At 45.7% G+C, this 17,100-nt stretch overlaps 1 protein-coding gene across 1 annotated transcript in view; it reads left to right on the top strand.

Annotated features, from left to right (window-relative positions):
* sh2d3ca (SH2 domain containing 3Ca) overlaps window positions 1-17,100 on the top strand; it is a 52,104-nt gene that overhangs the window by 24,989 nt on the left and 10,015 nt on the right. Inside the window, 2 exon segments of the mRNA XM_079735703.1 lie at window positions 12,331-12,459; window positions 16,414-16,563. Of these exon segments, the coding sequence (XP_079591829.1) occupies window positions 12,331-12,459; window positions 16,414-16,563 (279 nt within the window).

Here is a 17,100-nt window from a genome sequence, read left to right as displayed (position 1 = left end):
CTCTCTCTCGTGTTCTCTACCTTTATTATACAAATAGAGAGAGGGGGAGGGGGCGTTAAATAATGGGGAATAGAAAGAGACACATAATACAAGGAAAGCATGAATATAAAACACTGAGAAGGACATTATTTATCGATAATTCATCTATACATAAATTATCGATATATAATTTGTCCTTCTCAGTGTGTCCGTGTATATACCCTATCACACGGGCATGTGTGTGGGCAAGGTTGATTGAAACTGGAACACCATTGACGAGACTGATATCCCCTGTAATGCACTGCTCTGTGTGTGTGTGTGTGTGTGTGTGTGTGTGTGTGTGTGTGTGTGTGTGTGTGTGTGTGTGTGTGTGTGTGTGTGTGTGTGTGTGTGTGTGTGTGTGTGTGGGAGAGCTCTGATTGATATTCATTCGGGATCAAACAGCCTCTCATTTCCATATAATAATTGTGGGGGAAAGAGATCCCTCCTTTCCTCTGTCCACGTTCTCTCTCTTTCTTGTTCTCTTCCCTTCCTGTATTCTTCCTACCATCTTTCCTGTCTCCTTTTCTTTGAACAGACAGGGATGTCCTTACCTCTTTTTTCCTCTATCTCTCTCTTTCTCCCCCTCCCCCTCTTCCTCTCTCTCTCTCTTTCCCTCATCTTCCCCCAATCTGTCTCTCTCTCTTTGTCTCTCTCTCTCTCTCTCTCTCTCTCTCCCAACCTCCCTCCCTCCCTCTCTCTCTCTTGTCTTTGGATGTCCTACGTTGCTGCTGTTGTTTCTCTCAAATCGAATGCCGTCATCTTCAGTTTTGTTTGTTGTGTATTTATGCAGTGTGCATGAGTGTGCATGTGAACGGGTGCACCGGAGCCCAAGTCGATAGGTCATGTTGTGCTGTGACTAAGCAGAGTCTTTGTATCATTGCACTCGGTGACACCTCGACCGAAAACGTTGTCACGCTGCGTGTCTCATCATCTAACGGAGGATGTGTAGGTTTCAGGGCTATCGCTCACAGTCAAAGTCACACTGGAATCATTGGAGCCGTAATCAAGAGACGCACAGGTCTTTTTGTCATCCATCGTTTGAAACCAAACCGTCGATATCCCTCTACCACTCAGGGAACTTCTGCCAAATGGTGTTTTAACACCCTGTCATCTTGCTTGTGATGGTGTGTGTGATCTATTGATAAAGACAGGCCATGGGAAAGGGACTCTTTCTTTCTTTCTTTTTTCTTTCTATCTCCTTTCTTGTGTACATTTCTTTCCTTCTCGATGATAAAGGTGTCGCCACACGCGTGTGATCATAATCTCGCCTCTCTGTGTCAATGGGCCATCAGGCCAATAAATCCCACTCTGCCGCTCATTGGTTAATCAATGGGCTGCTGTGTCACGGTGCGCCCGCGTGTTTACGGTATCCATGGTAACGGAGCTGCGATCGCTGTCTTTACCTTGAAGGTGTTTGCATGAAAGACTCCCGGGGGGGTGTGGGGTGGGGGGAGTCCTCTTCATTGTTGTTATTGAAGGATTGATCAAATGTCCTCTGTGTGCTACATCCCATCCCAAACACTACGGCTGTGTAATCAGTCTTTCAATCTTCCCTTTCAATCTGCATTCTTTCCTTCCTGCATTTGCTATTTGACATGGGGGATGGTGCACGGTGTATTGTATTGTTAAAAATATTTCCTTCTTGAAGGATGGTATTAGAATGAACCGGATTGGACTGAATTCATCAGCCGTTGTATGTGTGCGTGTGTTTCTGTGCCTGTGTGTGTGTGTGTGGAATCTAACAGGGTTAATATTGACGCAGTGTTAGACCTTCGATCTACCAGTGCCACGACCTTTGAACCAGAGGAGCCTGTAAATTGGCCATTAGACGTCCGGCCCAGAGGCTATGCTGTGGTTTACAGCAGACTCTCACTTTGTGGATGTGACGCCACATTTGAAGAACCAGGGAGGGAGGGGGGCCACTCATGACTAAACAACACACGTTTTATGCGGTGTGGCTGTGCTGACGTATCTATCACACCCATAAGCACAGGTCGATACAGATTCTCATGAAACAAAGGCCACGTATTTGTGGACACAGACTCACACACAGACGTGAACCCACACACCTGACACAAGCACGACACATACAAACGTGCCCTGGCATTCCGGGCTTAATGCCCAGTAGTGGTGGGGAGTGGGGACACTTGGTATGGGGCGTACGCGTGCGGTCGTGTAGGACAACAACGGACCTGAGCGAGCAGCAGAGCAGATAAGAGGCATGGGCCCGGCCATGGGCGGCCCAGATAAACAGGACATTAAGAGCCGAATAAGGGAGACATGCAGGGAAAGCGGGTCAGGGAGGGCGAGAGAGAGAGAGAGAGAGAGAGAGAGAGAGAGAGAGAGAGAGAGAGAGATGAGAGAGAGAGAGAGAGAGAGAGAGAGAGAGAGAGAGAGAGAGAGAGAGAGAGAGAGAGAGAGAGAGAGAGAGAGAGAGAGAGAGAGAGAGGCCGCTCCTGTGTGTGATGAACGGCAGGAAGACGAGGTGATGAATCCAAGCCAGGAAGGCCATTACCGCTGTCCACGCCCCAGCCCCTCTCTGGCTCTGAGTCACCGGGTCCACGCTGAAAACCGCTCCAAGAGAACCAGACGTAAACAACATACACATACTGTTTATGTTCTGTTGCTCAGCGCTGGATTGATTATGCAGAGGAGAGGATGGAGAGAGTAACACGTCCCTGGGTTCTATACCGATTTCATCTGATTCGTCTGAATCTCCATACGTTTGTTGTTTTGAGTTTTAACAAAGTAATGTACAGCGTGGCAATTGAACGAATGTGCCATCGTGGTTGATAAACACTTTGAGGATCATGCCACTCAGGACAGGAGCATAATGGGAAGCAGAGGGTGTCGTCGTGAAGTCATCTTTATCAGATCAGACCGGTTGATGGTGGTCTATGAACGGAGAGAGGTGTGTGACGGGGGGCGGGGGGGAGAGGAGCAAACCGGAGCAGAAAGCTCTCACTCTTCCTGATCGCTCTTAAGGCGAGTGCTTGCAGACTGCCAAGGTCTAAAGAGAGAAGGAACAACTCCACTTTTAGGTGGATTGGATTGGTGGTGCCAGTCAAAATAAATCAATGTCTGAAACTGATCTGGCTGGGAGTTTCTAAGAAGACCCAAGTGTACGTTCTGTTCCCATTAACTCCCAACATCCACACGTGATTGATGGATGGATTTTTGTTTGTTTCCCTGGCGACTGCCACCCTTCTGCCGACATTAAGGAATGATGCTGCCCTCCAGACTAGACCATTGGTACCAGTGTATTAAATACAATATATTCATAATGCAACCTCAATTCATGTCTCACGGTCACATACAAACCAGCAGGCATGTCAACCACATGCAGGGCAGCAGCTTCCAGCTGGTTGATATAACAAGGGGTGAGGTTTGTTGGTCAGGGACACATCAGCAGAAGAAACCAGGGGTCGAACCGTCAACCCCACTGGCTGGCAGACCCTCTGCTTAACCTTAGAGTTACTGCTGGCTTCAGTGACGATTGCGCTCCTTCAAATGAACCATCTAAACATAACAAAAGTCCTGGACTCCGATTAGCCCAATATCTTGGGCAGTGGGTTCAATTGCCCGCGCCTCAGGCGGGACCGCCAGTAGATCAGTTGGAAGAGGCAGTCGTTTAGTTTGGAAACATCCACTGTTGGGGAACAAATGCAGAAGTATGCATGCAATCGCACATGCAATCATACTTAAATACATGCATGCGCACACACACACACACACACACACACACACACACACACACACACACACACACACACACACACACACACACACACACACACACACACACACACAGTGGAGTAATATAGTACTGTCAACCAGCCATGTTTTTCACTTCAATTCACAGCACTGCACATGACCGAGCACATACACACAAACTAGGGGCACATTAGCATCCCCCAGCCCACACACACACACACACACACACACACACACACACACACACACACACACACACACACACACACACACACACACACACACACACACACACACACACACACAACCAATACAAACATGCATTTTCCTTCCTTGGGGGAAACACCAGCTGGGGCCTGGTATTGAGTAACCATGGCAACTGCATCTATAGGTGTGGCATTGCTGAATGTGCACTTAAGGAGCGGAGTGTGTGTGGGGGTGTTGGGATTGCCAAGGTTTTTTGGTGTGTGTGTGTGTGTGTGTGTGTGTGTGTGTGTGTGTGTGTGTGTGTGTGTGTGTGTGTGTGTGTGATGCATGCATACACTTCACTAAAATCAGTGCCCCCACCAATCATTGGCCTGATTCCAGCCAACCGGGCAGCCCCCTGGGGGACCAGATGACCCCCTAACACTGTGTGTCTGCACGCACACAAACGCATGTGTGTTGTCTTGGTGACCGATTACCTTTGATTGACATTGTTGATGACTTCATCTAAATGCAAAAAATAATAGTGACGTGATATATGGAGACACACATGGGTACTCAGAACACGTGTGTGTGTGTGTGTGTGTGTGTGTGTGTGTGTGTGTTTCAGAATGTGTTTTTGTGTGTGTGTGTGTTTGTGCACATAAACACATTATAATGCATATACTTGACAGCTACATGATATACCCAATATATGTATTGAATAATCAATTCATATTTTACGACTGATTTTTTCAAATCGCCACTGTTATACGCCTTACTTATGATTTAGTTAAAATATAATAATGTAATCAAATATACAAGTTCATCTTTATATCCAAGGTACATTTTGTATCCCTCAAAAACTGCTTGTAGACAACTCCCTTAGGCCTGTGTCTGCGAAAATGTATGGGAAGTAAATGTTTACCTCTCTTATAGTGTGCGTGTGTGTGCGCATGTCTGTGTGTCTGTGTGTGCGTGGGCCTGTGTGTGTGTGTGCCTGTAGGCCTGTTTAGAGGACCCCAGGGGTTCTGGAGACTGGGGAGATCAGGCAGTCAGTAGACAGTTTAGTAGTCAGGCTTCATTAAAATCTTCTCTTGGTGTTTGTAGCTGTGTTTGTGGGAGTAGATATATGAACATGTGCTGTTTTTGTTTGTGTGTGTGTGTATGTGTGTGTGCCTGTCTGTCTTTCTGTCTTCACAAAGAATGTGTGCTTAACTGTTTGTGTGTGTGTGTGTGTGTGTGCGTGCATGCGTGCCTGTGTGTGTGTGTGTTTATATGTGTATATACATCTCTGTTTATATACTGTTTATGTCTGTCTTATGTTCTTATGGAGTGTGTATGTGGGTGGTTGGATGGATGAGTAAGTGAGTGTGTGTGTGTGTGTGTGAGAGTGTGTGTATGTGTGCCAGTTTGACGTGTTGCAGTGATTACCGACTTCCTTTTTTGCCACCATAGCTGTCATGCGTGCTGACAGTGCTGTCACAGTACACACACACACATCCACAGTGCATAAACACACACACACACTTACACATACACACACACACAAACAAAGCTTATCAACACAGATCAGAATGCCAGAGATGAATGAGTGCAGAAAATTCAGACCAGTGTGTACGAGAGAGAGAGAGAGAGAGAGAGAGAGAGAGAGAGAGAGAGAGAGAGAGAGAGAGAGAGAGAGAGAGAGAGAGAGAGAGAGAGAGAGAGAGAGAGAGAGAGAGAGAACGAGAGAACTGGGGGAATAGCGATAGCAGGACTGAAATGGAGATAAGATATAAATATTTTTATGTGTCGTCCAAATCACCAGCCTTTTCTTCTGTTCTTCAAAGAAAAAGAAGAGAGCCCAACTGAAAGTGAGAGGAAACGTATCTGAGAGGTTTGAAATGTAATCGTCCTACTGGTCTATTGGATGGGCTGCAGAAGGAGAGATGAGAGGGGTAGCTCAAAGGGAACCTGCTCCATAAGAAATAATCAGGGGAGATGGAGGGAGATGCTCATAGTGCAATATATAGTTTGTAATGTTTCTCGTGTAAAGAAAAGCCCCCGTCAGAGAGGAGGAACAGAGAGATGTTCTCCGTGGAGAGAGGAGGTGGAGTAATAGAAGAACAGACACGGGGAGATGAGAGAGGGGAAACTAGAGAGAGCGATGGGGAATGAGTGCTGTGTGTCACATTCTGTCCAACACCTGTCACTCAGAGCACGGTGGGTTTTTAGAGACCAAACAGACTGTATATGTGTGTGTGCGTGTGCGTGCATGTGCATATGTGTTGCCAAGGAAGTGCATGTTATATATATACTGGCATGTTCTGTAAATAAATGCCCCATGTGTGCATGCTTATGGCCTGTACTTTGTTTGTTTCCGTCTTTCTTTCTTTTGGTCTTTCTTTCTCATTCTCTTACTTTCGCCTTTCCCTCCTGCTTTATTTCTTTCTTTCGTTCAAAATGTTCTCAGAATATAGAACTGCAAAGCCTCTATCCATTTTTCGTATTGTAAACTTGGATTTTTATTGTGGACAATTATATTGATGCGTGTCTGTGTGGGTGTATCGTTATGGGAGGTGCCTCTGTATGTTAATATCAGTGCAGCAGCTTACCCCCAGTGTGGAGGCACGAGCTCTGATATCCATGAGGAGCACATTGTGAAGGTAGCCGGGCCATGCAGGGGATTACACTGGTCTGGAGGGCCTTTCATATCAACCACATCACGTGTGTGTGTGTGTGTGTGTTTGTGTGTGTGTGGTGTGTGTGTGTGCGTGTGTGCGTGTGTGTGCGTGCGTGCATGTTTGTGTGTGTGTGTGAAGGGAGATATGAGGATTAAAGGGTCTTTAGGCACGGGTCATGCTTTCTAAACACTTAAAAGGTAACGTCTCGTGGAGAGTCACGCTAGGCACTGGGGAAATAGAGCCTAGCCCAAAAGAAAGCAGATTAAGGGTTGAAACTAGTGGTGTGTTTGTGTGTGTGTGTGTGTGTGTGTGTGTGTGTGTGTGTGTGTGTGTGTGTGTGTGAGACAACAGCGGGGCTGATGTACCCCTTAATACCAGCACGCAGCCATGGGTTGTGCTGTGGCAACCGGATGTAGGGTCAGCCTATATCCGTTGTGACGGATCGAACATGGACATTCAGAACAGAATCACTGGCGCAGAATCACTCCTACTTATTTGTTTTTCAGGGCTCAACAGGGGTTGGCTTTTAGATTCTGAATACTGAATTATTTTGCAATGATTTTGCATCTTATAAGTTCTGTTTTTTTTTTTTGTTGAGTTGATGTCCCGGATGAATTCTCTTGTTGCTTTGTTGTTGATCTACTTGTTTTCCATAATGAAATAATTACCACCATGTCAATCGCAAAAATAAATAGAATAATGATACATGGATAAAAAACGTGCACGTGCAAACACACGTGCAAACACACGTACATGTCTAAAGGAAAACAACATAAAGGATTTATCCATCTCTGACCCTGCCCTATTTCTATTTTGGCTGGGGGAGGGCGTCCATCTTAGATTTCTGTTGGTAATTTTAAATGATTTGGCTGTCAGAGCTGAGTCGGCAGGGCCGTGCTGAAGCTATAAGGCAGAAGCCTCTGATAGGCCGGCAGTGAGGAAGTGGGAGTGAACGTTTGGCTGTGTGAATTAGGTGATGGATCATGCTGGGGTACTGTCTGTGACCCTCTTTCTCTTGCCCTCTCTGTCACACACACACACACACACACACACACACACACACACACACACACACACACACACACACACACACACACACACACACACACACACACACCTAACACACTCCTAACCCCCATAGCTGAATAGGCCCCCCCAACCACTGTTCTAAACCATACACCCCTTTCTAGTAATGAATATAGACCCCTCCCCCCGCCATAGCATCCCATCAGCCCCCAGCCCCCAGAGATCGACTTAAAAAGAGCTAGCCATCCAGACATTTGGACACACACACACACACACACACACACACACACTCAGTCCATCTTGTTATTTTTTTGTGCTAATTGCCAAAACTCTTTTATCTCTAAATGCGCTACGTTGGCCCGCCTGCCTGCCAGACTGCCTGACTGCCTGTCTCTGTCTGCCTGTCGGCCTGTCTGTCTGTTTGCCTGTTTTCTTCCTGTCTCTGTCTGTCTGTCTGTCGACCTGCCCGTCTGACTTCCTGTCTCTCTCTCTGTCTGTATGCCTGTGCCCCTCCTCTAGGAGTAGCACTAGTAGCAGCGGCTCCAGCAGCGTAATTACAGGGAGCTGAACTCTGACTGCCGTGTAAAATATGGGAGGCTCAACCACACATGATAGGCCAACATGCCAACTCACGCAATGATATGTTGCTATAGCAACAGAAGCTGCAGTGCATGGCGGGGGGGGGGGGGGGCATATAAATGGCATAGTATGTCATTGTAATAATATATATTGTCTCGTATCATTTTTCCTTTGTCTTTCTCTTTGTCTCTCTGTCTCTTGCTCTCTCTCTTGGTCTCTCTCTCGATCTCGATACGTTGTGCACTGCACGCACTGCAATGCAAACATTGTAGATATTTATGTGGAATTAAAGCTGTTCCTCCCTGTATCTCTGCTCCTTACCCCCCTCCCTCTCTCTATAACCCAGTATCCTAACTATAATTATTTAGCTTTTTGCAGCGCACTCCCAGCCTAAACGGCCAATTTACCTAAAAATACCCCCGCAATAAAAACCACAACATATTGTTCCACTCCCACAACCATCAGGGCTGTTTCCCCGCCGCCGTCCCAGAGAACGGGAGCAAAACTGTTTGTTCTGCAGCACCGCAGGCAACCAAATAACATTACATTTGATGAAAAACAACTAAAACCTCTGCAATGACGTCTGTGTAAAAGACACAGCGACCAGTTCAGTCCCCAGGACATGCCCGTCCAACTCGTTCCAGCTGGGAGGAAGAGGGGGGGGCATGTTTGAAAAGGATTCTGTACCTTTTGGCCCACAGACAACACTTCCTACGCAGGTGTTGTGCCGTATTAAAAGGTGGCTTCTACGTTTTTTTCCCAGCTGATGTAACCTTTGCAGCTTCTGTTTGCCGGGGGGTCGTTGAAGATGTGACAAACCCTGGGCGTTTTCGAAGCTGACAAAATATCTTGAACGTCCACCGCAGGCCTCTTTAGGTTACGCCGTTCCGTCAAGGACAAGTCAGCCATACGGGAGGAAGTGCCTAAAGACAGGTTCATCTTTATTTTCCTGCGGTGAGCCGGCTGCGGTGCAGTTTATCTGTCTTCCGCCCTCGCTGCCGCCTCGTCAAAGTCCGCCCAGCTCTGTTTTGATGTCAGCGAATTCCCTGAACCATATCGTAAAATGAGTCCCATTGACATTTCAATTTGCTGCCGTACCCCATCACACAACGCTGACATGCACACACACGCAGACGCACATATACACACACACACACACACACACGCACATCAACAAAAAAACACAGATGCACATGGACACACACACACATCGTGTGCACCAATTTGATTGCGGAGCATCCATGGCAGGCAGAGATCGTGGATTTCCTCAGAGGCAAGAAAAGCAATAACAGCACACTTGACCTCTGCTCTTTTATTGGGTTGCTCTCTTTCACACTCACACACACAAACAGATACACACACAAACGCACACACACACACACATACACATACACACACACACACACATACACACACACACATATACAGACACACACACACACACACACACAAACACAAACACACATCCACGTGTCAAATGTAATCTGAGAGTATGGGGCCTTCTATGTTATACCCTCCCTTCCTTAGGGAGGCGGGGGAGGATGGGGGTGGAGAGGGAAGGGTGGGAAGGGGAGATAGGAAGGAAAAGTACAAAAAAATTAGAGGAGAGTGGAAGGATAGGGACTTGGTAATCTCATCTGTGCAGGAGAGAGAGGGAGAGTGTCAGAGTCGGGGAGAGAGAGATGAAACGAGCAAGAGAAAGAGAGGGGGAGCGAGGGATAGAGAGGGAGAGAGGGGGGGGGGGGGAGAGTGAGGGTGGCAGAGATGGACAGGGAGAGAGGAAGACCTAGAGAGCGAGAGTGTCTTGTACTGACCTGGGGGCAAAGGAATGGATTGTGTGTCTGTCCCCCCCCGCCACACCCACAATCACACCTTCACATATTGAGATAAACTCACACACACAATCTTACAGTCTGAAGTGTGGTACGTAGTGAAGAGAAGGAGGAGGAGACAGGGAGGAACAGGCTAACCAGGTCAGGCAGGCTCGTCTGACAGGGAGAGAGACAGCGTGTGAGCCACATCAGCTTGGTTGTTTACCCAGTGTTTGGGTCTCTAGCCACTTTTGTCAACACGTTAGATGAGTTCTGATCCCTACTTTTTGCAGGCTTGCTTAGTCATGTGTTTTGTGTGTTGTGTGTGTGTGTGTGTGTTTGTGTGTGTGCGCATGTTCCCATTTTGCCATATCTTTGATCTTCCCCAAATTCCCTGCCCATCTTTGTGACATTGTGTGTGTTTGTGTGTGTGTATGTGTATGTGTGTGTCTGTTACTGTGTGTGTGTGTGTGTGTGTGTGTGTGTATTTGTGTGGGTGTGTATGAGTGTTTGTGTTGTTGTGATTCTGTGTGTGTCTGTGTGCAAGGAGTATTCTCCCAGTGTCTGAGTAGTAGAGCTGGCAGTAGCGGCGTGTGTTTTAGTGGGAGGATGCGCCCCATGCATCTCAGTGTCAGCATGGATCACAGGCTTAGAGACACCTGGGGAGAGGAGGCTAGTCCTAAATGAACAGAACATCCCTCGCAATGCAAGTTTTTCTTTATTTTCTTTAGTATAGTTGTCACTAAACATCAAAATCGTATCTTCTTTCCTGCAGCTCGCTGCCAAGCACAATTGCATTTAGAATGCAAGAATTTAGAATGCCCTCAGAATGGGCTGTCAATGAAGCGACCGGTCGTTCGTTTGTTGATTGTGGTTGTAAGGATCTGTTAATCATTACAGTGATTATGTCAAATGCCAAATATTTGACTGCTGCATATTTTTCGGAAAGGCTTTATTCCTCCGTGTCCCAATCTATACAAGATCCAATCTTCAGCTCCTGTTGGATGCTTGAGACATCACTTTGTATTCAATGAATCAGAAAAACACAATGAAATGTTTCAGCCGGTAACAGCGTGTCGAAAGCCAGATGTTCAAGTATGCATAATTAGTGTGTATTTGTGTGTGTGTGTGTGTGTGTGTGTGTGTGTGTGTGTGTGTGTGTGTGTGTGTGTGTGTGTGTGTGTGTGTGTGTGTGTGTGTTTGCATGTGTGTGGGTATTTAATAGCAGCTTACAACAATTATTTATTTTTTGGATTCAATCAAGTCGGATGGGTTGGGGGTTTGGGAGGTAATTGTGTGTGTGTGTGTGTGTGTGTGTGTGTGTGTGTGTGTGCGTGTGTGTGCACTTGTGTATCTCACTGCACAAAAATATACTTCCCTGCCGTTATACCTTCTGTCACACTGCAATGTGTTCCGATTACCTGTACCTGTGTATGTGCGTGTGTGTGTGTGTGTGTGCATGCGTGCGTTTGTGTGGATGCGTGTGTTTATGGAATGTTAAGACCTAAAAGGTGCAACAACCATTTTTTGTGTTTGTGTGTACATATGAATCCTGCATGAAAATGTTAATTGACCTGAAGACAATGACAGCATGCTGTACATTATCCTTTACATAGCAGATGGCTGCCATGAACAACAGACCGTTGCTATCGACTCAGTTCCCCAACCGTAGAATTTAACAAACAGATTTTCTTGCTGAAGCAATAAAATCATTTTTTGTTGTCTCCCGTCATTCACACTGTCTGAGCTAATTTTGCAATAACGACTGCATCAATCATACCCATCAAACATGCAGCCATCAGTTTAGTGTTCATTGAGCTTTCCTACTTGGTGAACTCCCTCAGTTATTGCTGGGCTATAGTAAGTGATTCACTTGTATACTGGAAGGAGACTCAATCCACTGCAAGCATTTAGATAAGTAGCCTTTAAGCCATTCATCCTAAATCCTTTACCCCAAAGTAAGTCCCAAAACAGCTGTAATCTAATAAAGCTATGCATGAGTACAGACCTCACCTCGGACAGGGTTCGCTTAACTTACTTCCTAGGGCTCCCATTTATCTCCCTGACCGTGTTGTTCTACTTCCACTGTTTAAGTAGTTCTACAAGGCCCAAGTCACAGGCTTATGACCCAGAACGTATTGGTTTCAAATTGATCGTAGAAGTAGAAGAATATCAGTTGTTGTGCCTCAATATCAATACTCACCAAACCCTTCACACGCTTGTGCGATGACGGTCTGTTTATGGAATTATTATGACTGCTGCTTCTACTAGTGCGTTGGAGTTGTGTACCGCTGGTGTACTGATGAGTGTGTTGTGTGTTTATGACCCAGTTCTCCAAGGAGAAGTACCTGCTGGAGTCTCCACCGGAGAAGCTGGGCAAGGAGCTGGAGGAGGAGCTGAGGCTGAGTCCTACTGACATCAGGAGCCACGGCTGGTACCACGGCCACATCCCCCGAGAGGTACACACACACACACACACACACACACACACACACTGAGAGGTATAAACACACAGATATACACTGAGAGGTACACACACTTGGGTTGTGCCGATACTGATACCAGTACTCAGACTCGGGCCCAATACTGTGCTCATGTACGTGTAAAACTTCTCAGATGCAACCACCCGATACCACTTCACACAACGTGATGTAACGTTGAAGAGTCAGTGAACCCAAAACGTTGTTTTTTTTTCTCGTGGTCAATTGTCCTCGTCAACATTGAAACCGAGGCCATTTTAACCCTGTTTCTGAATGAAATCCCCTATTTAGAGTAATAAGGGGCACCGGTGGGGCGCTGCGTGTGGACGTGTGGATCTCTGCTAACCCTGCTTGAGCAGCTGTTGACTGTGGCACCCGAGAGAAAGTATATATATATATATATATATATATATATATATATATATATATTATACACCGCTACAGTGTTTGGATGGTGAAGCTCCGTCTGAGCATCGATTTATTGAAGACTCGTGTCCGAGGGTTAGGCTTCACGGACACATACGGTTTAACACTACATGGGAGTGGATGGTGAAGCTCCGTGATTTATTTAATGCCCGTGTCCAGACCCACGGGCTTCCCGGACACATATTGTATAACCCTATGGTTTGTGGGGATGGTGAAGTTCCCATCGGTCTGAGAAGCGACTTATTTGATATCCCCGTCCGAGGGCTATGAATAACGGACACCCATAGGATATCGCTAGGGTGTGTGGCGCATTTCATATGCAACATTGTTTATAATCATGCACAATGACATGCACAAAACACGCCCCCCTCTAGGACAGAGGGGTCGTGTTTTTTTAACTGTAATGGTATTATTAAGTACTCATATCGGTACCCGTTACCGGCGAGTACCCAAATGTAAGTACTTGTACTTACATTGTGGAATCAGCGCATCCCTAACGCACACACATACATTCCGTGAGAGGTTCACACATACACAAACGCACACAGATACACACGCACACACACATGCATCCCCTAGAGAGATACACAAGCAAACACAATCACACATATACCCTCTGAAGAACACACACACACACACAAACACACACACACACACACACACACACACACACACACACACATACCCTAAGAGGAACACAGACACACACACACATACACACCCAGAGAGATACACACCCACATACCAAGAGGTACACACACGCACAAACAACATCTCTCTTTATCTCTCTCATCCCCCCTCAATTTCACATGCAATATAGGATTATTTGTTATGTAAAGAATTGAAATCTTTAACAGTAAAAATTGCAACTAAGAGTCATTAAGAATGTGAAGGTAAAAAAAGGACATGAGCATTGTGCCCAGGAACCCTACCCATCACAAGATAAGAAAAAACGACCGAAAAAGGTTACATCATCATATCTGGGCGAGTAGTTACATCAATTGGAAAAGGATTCAAAGATAATAAAAGGTGGAGAAATACATCTCTGGGCAGATTTATCTCGCTGCATAATCACAGACGACATCTTAATCACCGGAAACACCATTAAGACATAATGACAGGTCCCCAGGCCTCACTGAAGACATGACTGCAGCCTTCTATTTCATGCCCCAGCCGCTCTAGCAGGAGCTTTTCACCCATTTATCTAAGCCACAACTCAAAAGCAGCTACTGTATTTAATATCCATTGTTATAAAATCCATTTTCTGGGACAAAACTGTACCTAGATAGACAGCCCAAGTGTCTATACCGGTTATTGTGGCTCGCAAACAACATGGCCATCAGTGGGCGTGGATCCCATTTCGTTCTTCAACGCCTGGCGGAACATTTCAAAGACTGAAGAGTAGTGGGAGTATAGCTTTGAGCATGTGAAACACGGATGGGTAAGAGTCCCTTCCTCGCTGTTGCATTGATTGCATGTTGCTCAGACTGTGGGGAACAATTTAATCTAACCTTAGAGTGGAGGAGCCTGTGGACTACTGTAAACTGTCCCCAAGTCATGTCTAGATGGATTGATGGAGAGCACTGTAAGCCTGCCACAGTTCTCTTAGTTCGTTCTGAGCTGGGCTGGTGTCTACCTCGTATAAAGGGCCTGGATTTAGTATTAAAACTGCACCACCGGATCGGGCCTTGATATTAATTAGGTTGCTAATGCCACATGGGATCGAATGTCTGCATAATTTGGTATGAGTGATCAAACACGGTATTGCTTTATTTTGTTATCTCTAAAAACATGTACACTTTGGTCACACAAAGAGTCAGAGTCTTAGCCACAAGGTCACGGTCGTTAACAGTAAACGACATGACCCGAATGTGTCAGAAGTCAGCCCTTTACTGGAAAGTTGCCATGGATAGTGCTGATGGACGATATAATGCAGACACACACACACTGATTAAAATGTAGTCTGATGTTTTGGAATCTGTGGTGGAAATTAGCTCAAGAGAATTTTAATAGCCAGCGAATTACAATAATGTATTCAAAAAAACCGACACAATCATCCAAAAATAAATGAGCAGCGAAAACCGCTTGCGTTTTCTTCAACAACACTCACCCGGGGTGCGCACCACGGGTAAGATCTGACTCCACCAAACACGTCGGCGGCCGTCCTCCGATGGTAAGTTTTAGATTTGAAAACACGCGGTGAACATTAATAAATGAACGCCCGTCATCTGTCACGGCCCGGCGGATCGGAGGAGGCGGAAACGGTTGCAAAGCGTTCCCAGCTTGTGATTAGAAGGCACAGGAAGACTGGCAGCTAGGCAGTCAGACAGACAGACAGGCCAGCCCACCTGCGGTGTTGACACGCCTGGAGTGGTGGAGATACAGCCATCTTGTCTTGTTCTTTATTATTCTGGATCCTCTTTCTCCGTCACTCTGCCTGTCTCCGTGTTTATGCAGAACAACCATCTGTGAGCGTTCCCTGGCTTCTCATCTGCATAACGTATTCATGTATTCATGGATTTGCCCTGATGTAAACTTGGGGAACACCCCCCCGTTACCCTTTACCCATGCACACACAGACACATGTACGCACACTTTTGCGCACGCATACACGTACACACATACACAAACACAGCTGCACACACATGCATACGCATAGACACACACACATGAACGCACACACACGTGCAGTAAGAGGTTGGGATGGACCCAATAGATTAAACACCTTAGTGTAATTTACATTCCGTTTCACCACAAGCTTTCTTCCTGCATGTGTGAAACCAGCAGACACAGAATCTGTTTCCTTTTACCCCAGAAACTTTTGTTTACAATTGTGTATACTGCCACCTACTGGCCAGAATCTGCAAGTACAGAATGCATGGTTCCATGTCTAGATTCTCTCATGATCTGTTCCCCTGAAAGGGACAATGCAACTTGGTTTCAATTCATTATGAAAGACAATGCCAATTACCTTTTGTATGTATTTTAATGTTTTACTGCATATCTAGCCCCAAATGTTAGAGAAATATCTTTCAAACCTTCATGAGTTTATCTATTATCTCGCCCAGATATGCAGTTTGCAACACAGTCAGAATTATGTTTTGTTCAAGATTAATAAATCAAGGCAAAACTATAAAATGAGAGGCTGGGTTACAATGTTTGTGATTTTCTGATAAAAACTGCTAAATATTTGCACATTCCTAGCAAAATAAGTATGGTATGCAATTAGTTATTATTGTAACAGTTCAAAGCCCAAAGTTCTGCTGTTTGTTTTCAACAGCAAATTTAATAAATATTGTCATGAAAACTTTTTATAAGCGCAGCTGGTATGAGCAAGAAAATCTAAACTTTAATCCTAAAATGTTCACCAAAACGTGTTTTGTTTAACAACAAAAGAATCTTGTAATAATACCCTATTAAAACATATTATTCTGTGTGTGTGTGTGTGTGTGTGTGTGTGTGTGTGTGTGTGTGTGTGTGTGTGTGTGTGTGTGTGTGTGAGTGCAGGTGGCTGAGACTGTGGTGCAGCGTAACGGGGACTTCCTGGTGCGGGACTCCCTGACCAGCGTGGGGGACTACGTCCTGACCTGCCGCTGGGACAACGAGGTGCTCCACCTGAAGATCAGCAAGGTGCTGGTCAAGGCCAGTGAGACCAAGGTAGCCCTCTCTCTCTCTCCATCACCGCCGACATCCCCTCCACACGCATGTCATCTACATCTGTAGGTTGATAACAACCATGAGTACAAGACTTGATCAATATGGATGATCAAGGATGTTCAGATGTTGCTTTCCTTGGTGCAGCTATTGTACATATTCCATAATACATTTTCCCAGCCCCATTTTCCCATTTCGGATTAATAGAGTCTTATGGTCCATTTATATTCACAGAGAAGGAGAATGCTGGCACTGGAATGACTTGACAGCAAGAAATAGACTGCTGGGATATGCGGTCAGCTGTTCATAAATAAAAAAAGCTTCTAGGGCTGAATGATTTGTGGCTGGAAGCAGTATTTTCCCGTAATGAATTAGTTGTTATAGCATGTGTGTAATTCTTGGCAGGAATGTAATGTGTTAGAGTTGTTAAAATCATCCCGGCCTTTCACGAACGGATGTTTACTGGCAGCTGAGGAAATAGTTCCAAAGATATAAAAATCTATTTTTGGGGGGGGGATCAAAACAATGCCGTCTGTAAAG

This window comes from Pollachius pollachius (genome assembly GCF_949987615.1).
Source record: "Pollachius pollachius genome assembly, chromosome: 4".
Taxonomy (NCBI): domain Eukaryota; kingdom Metazoa; phylum Chordata; class Actinopteri; order Gadiformes; family Gadidae; genus Pollachius; species Pollachius pollachius.
This window is presented reverse-complemented; position numbering and strand designations above follow the sequence as displayed.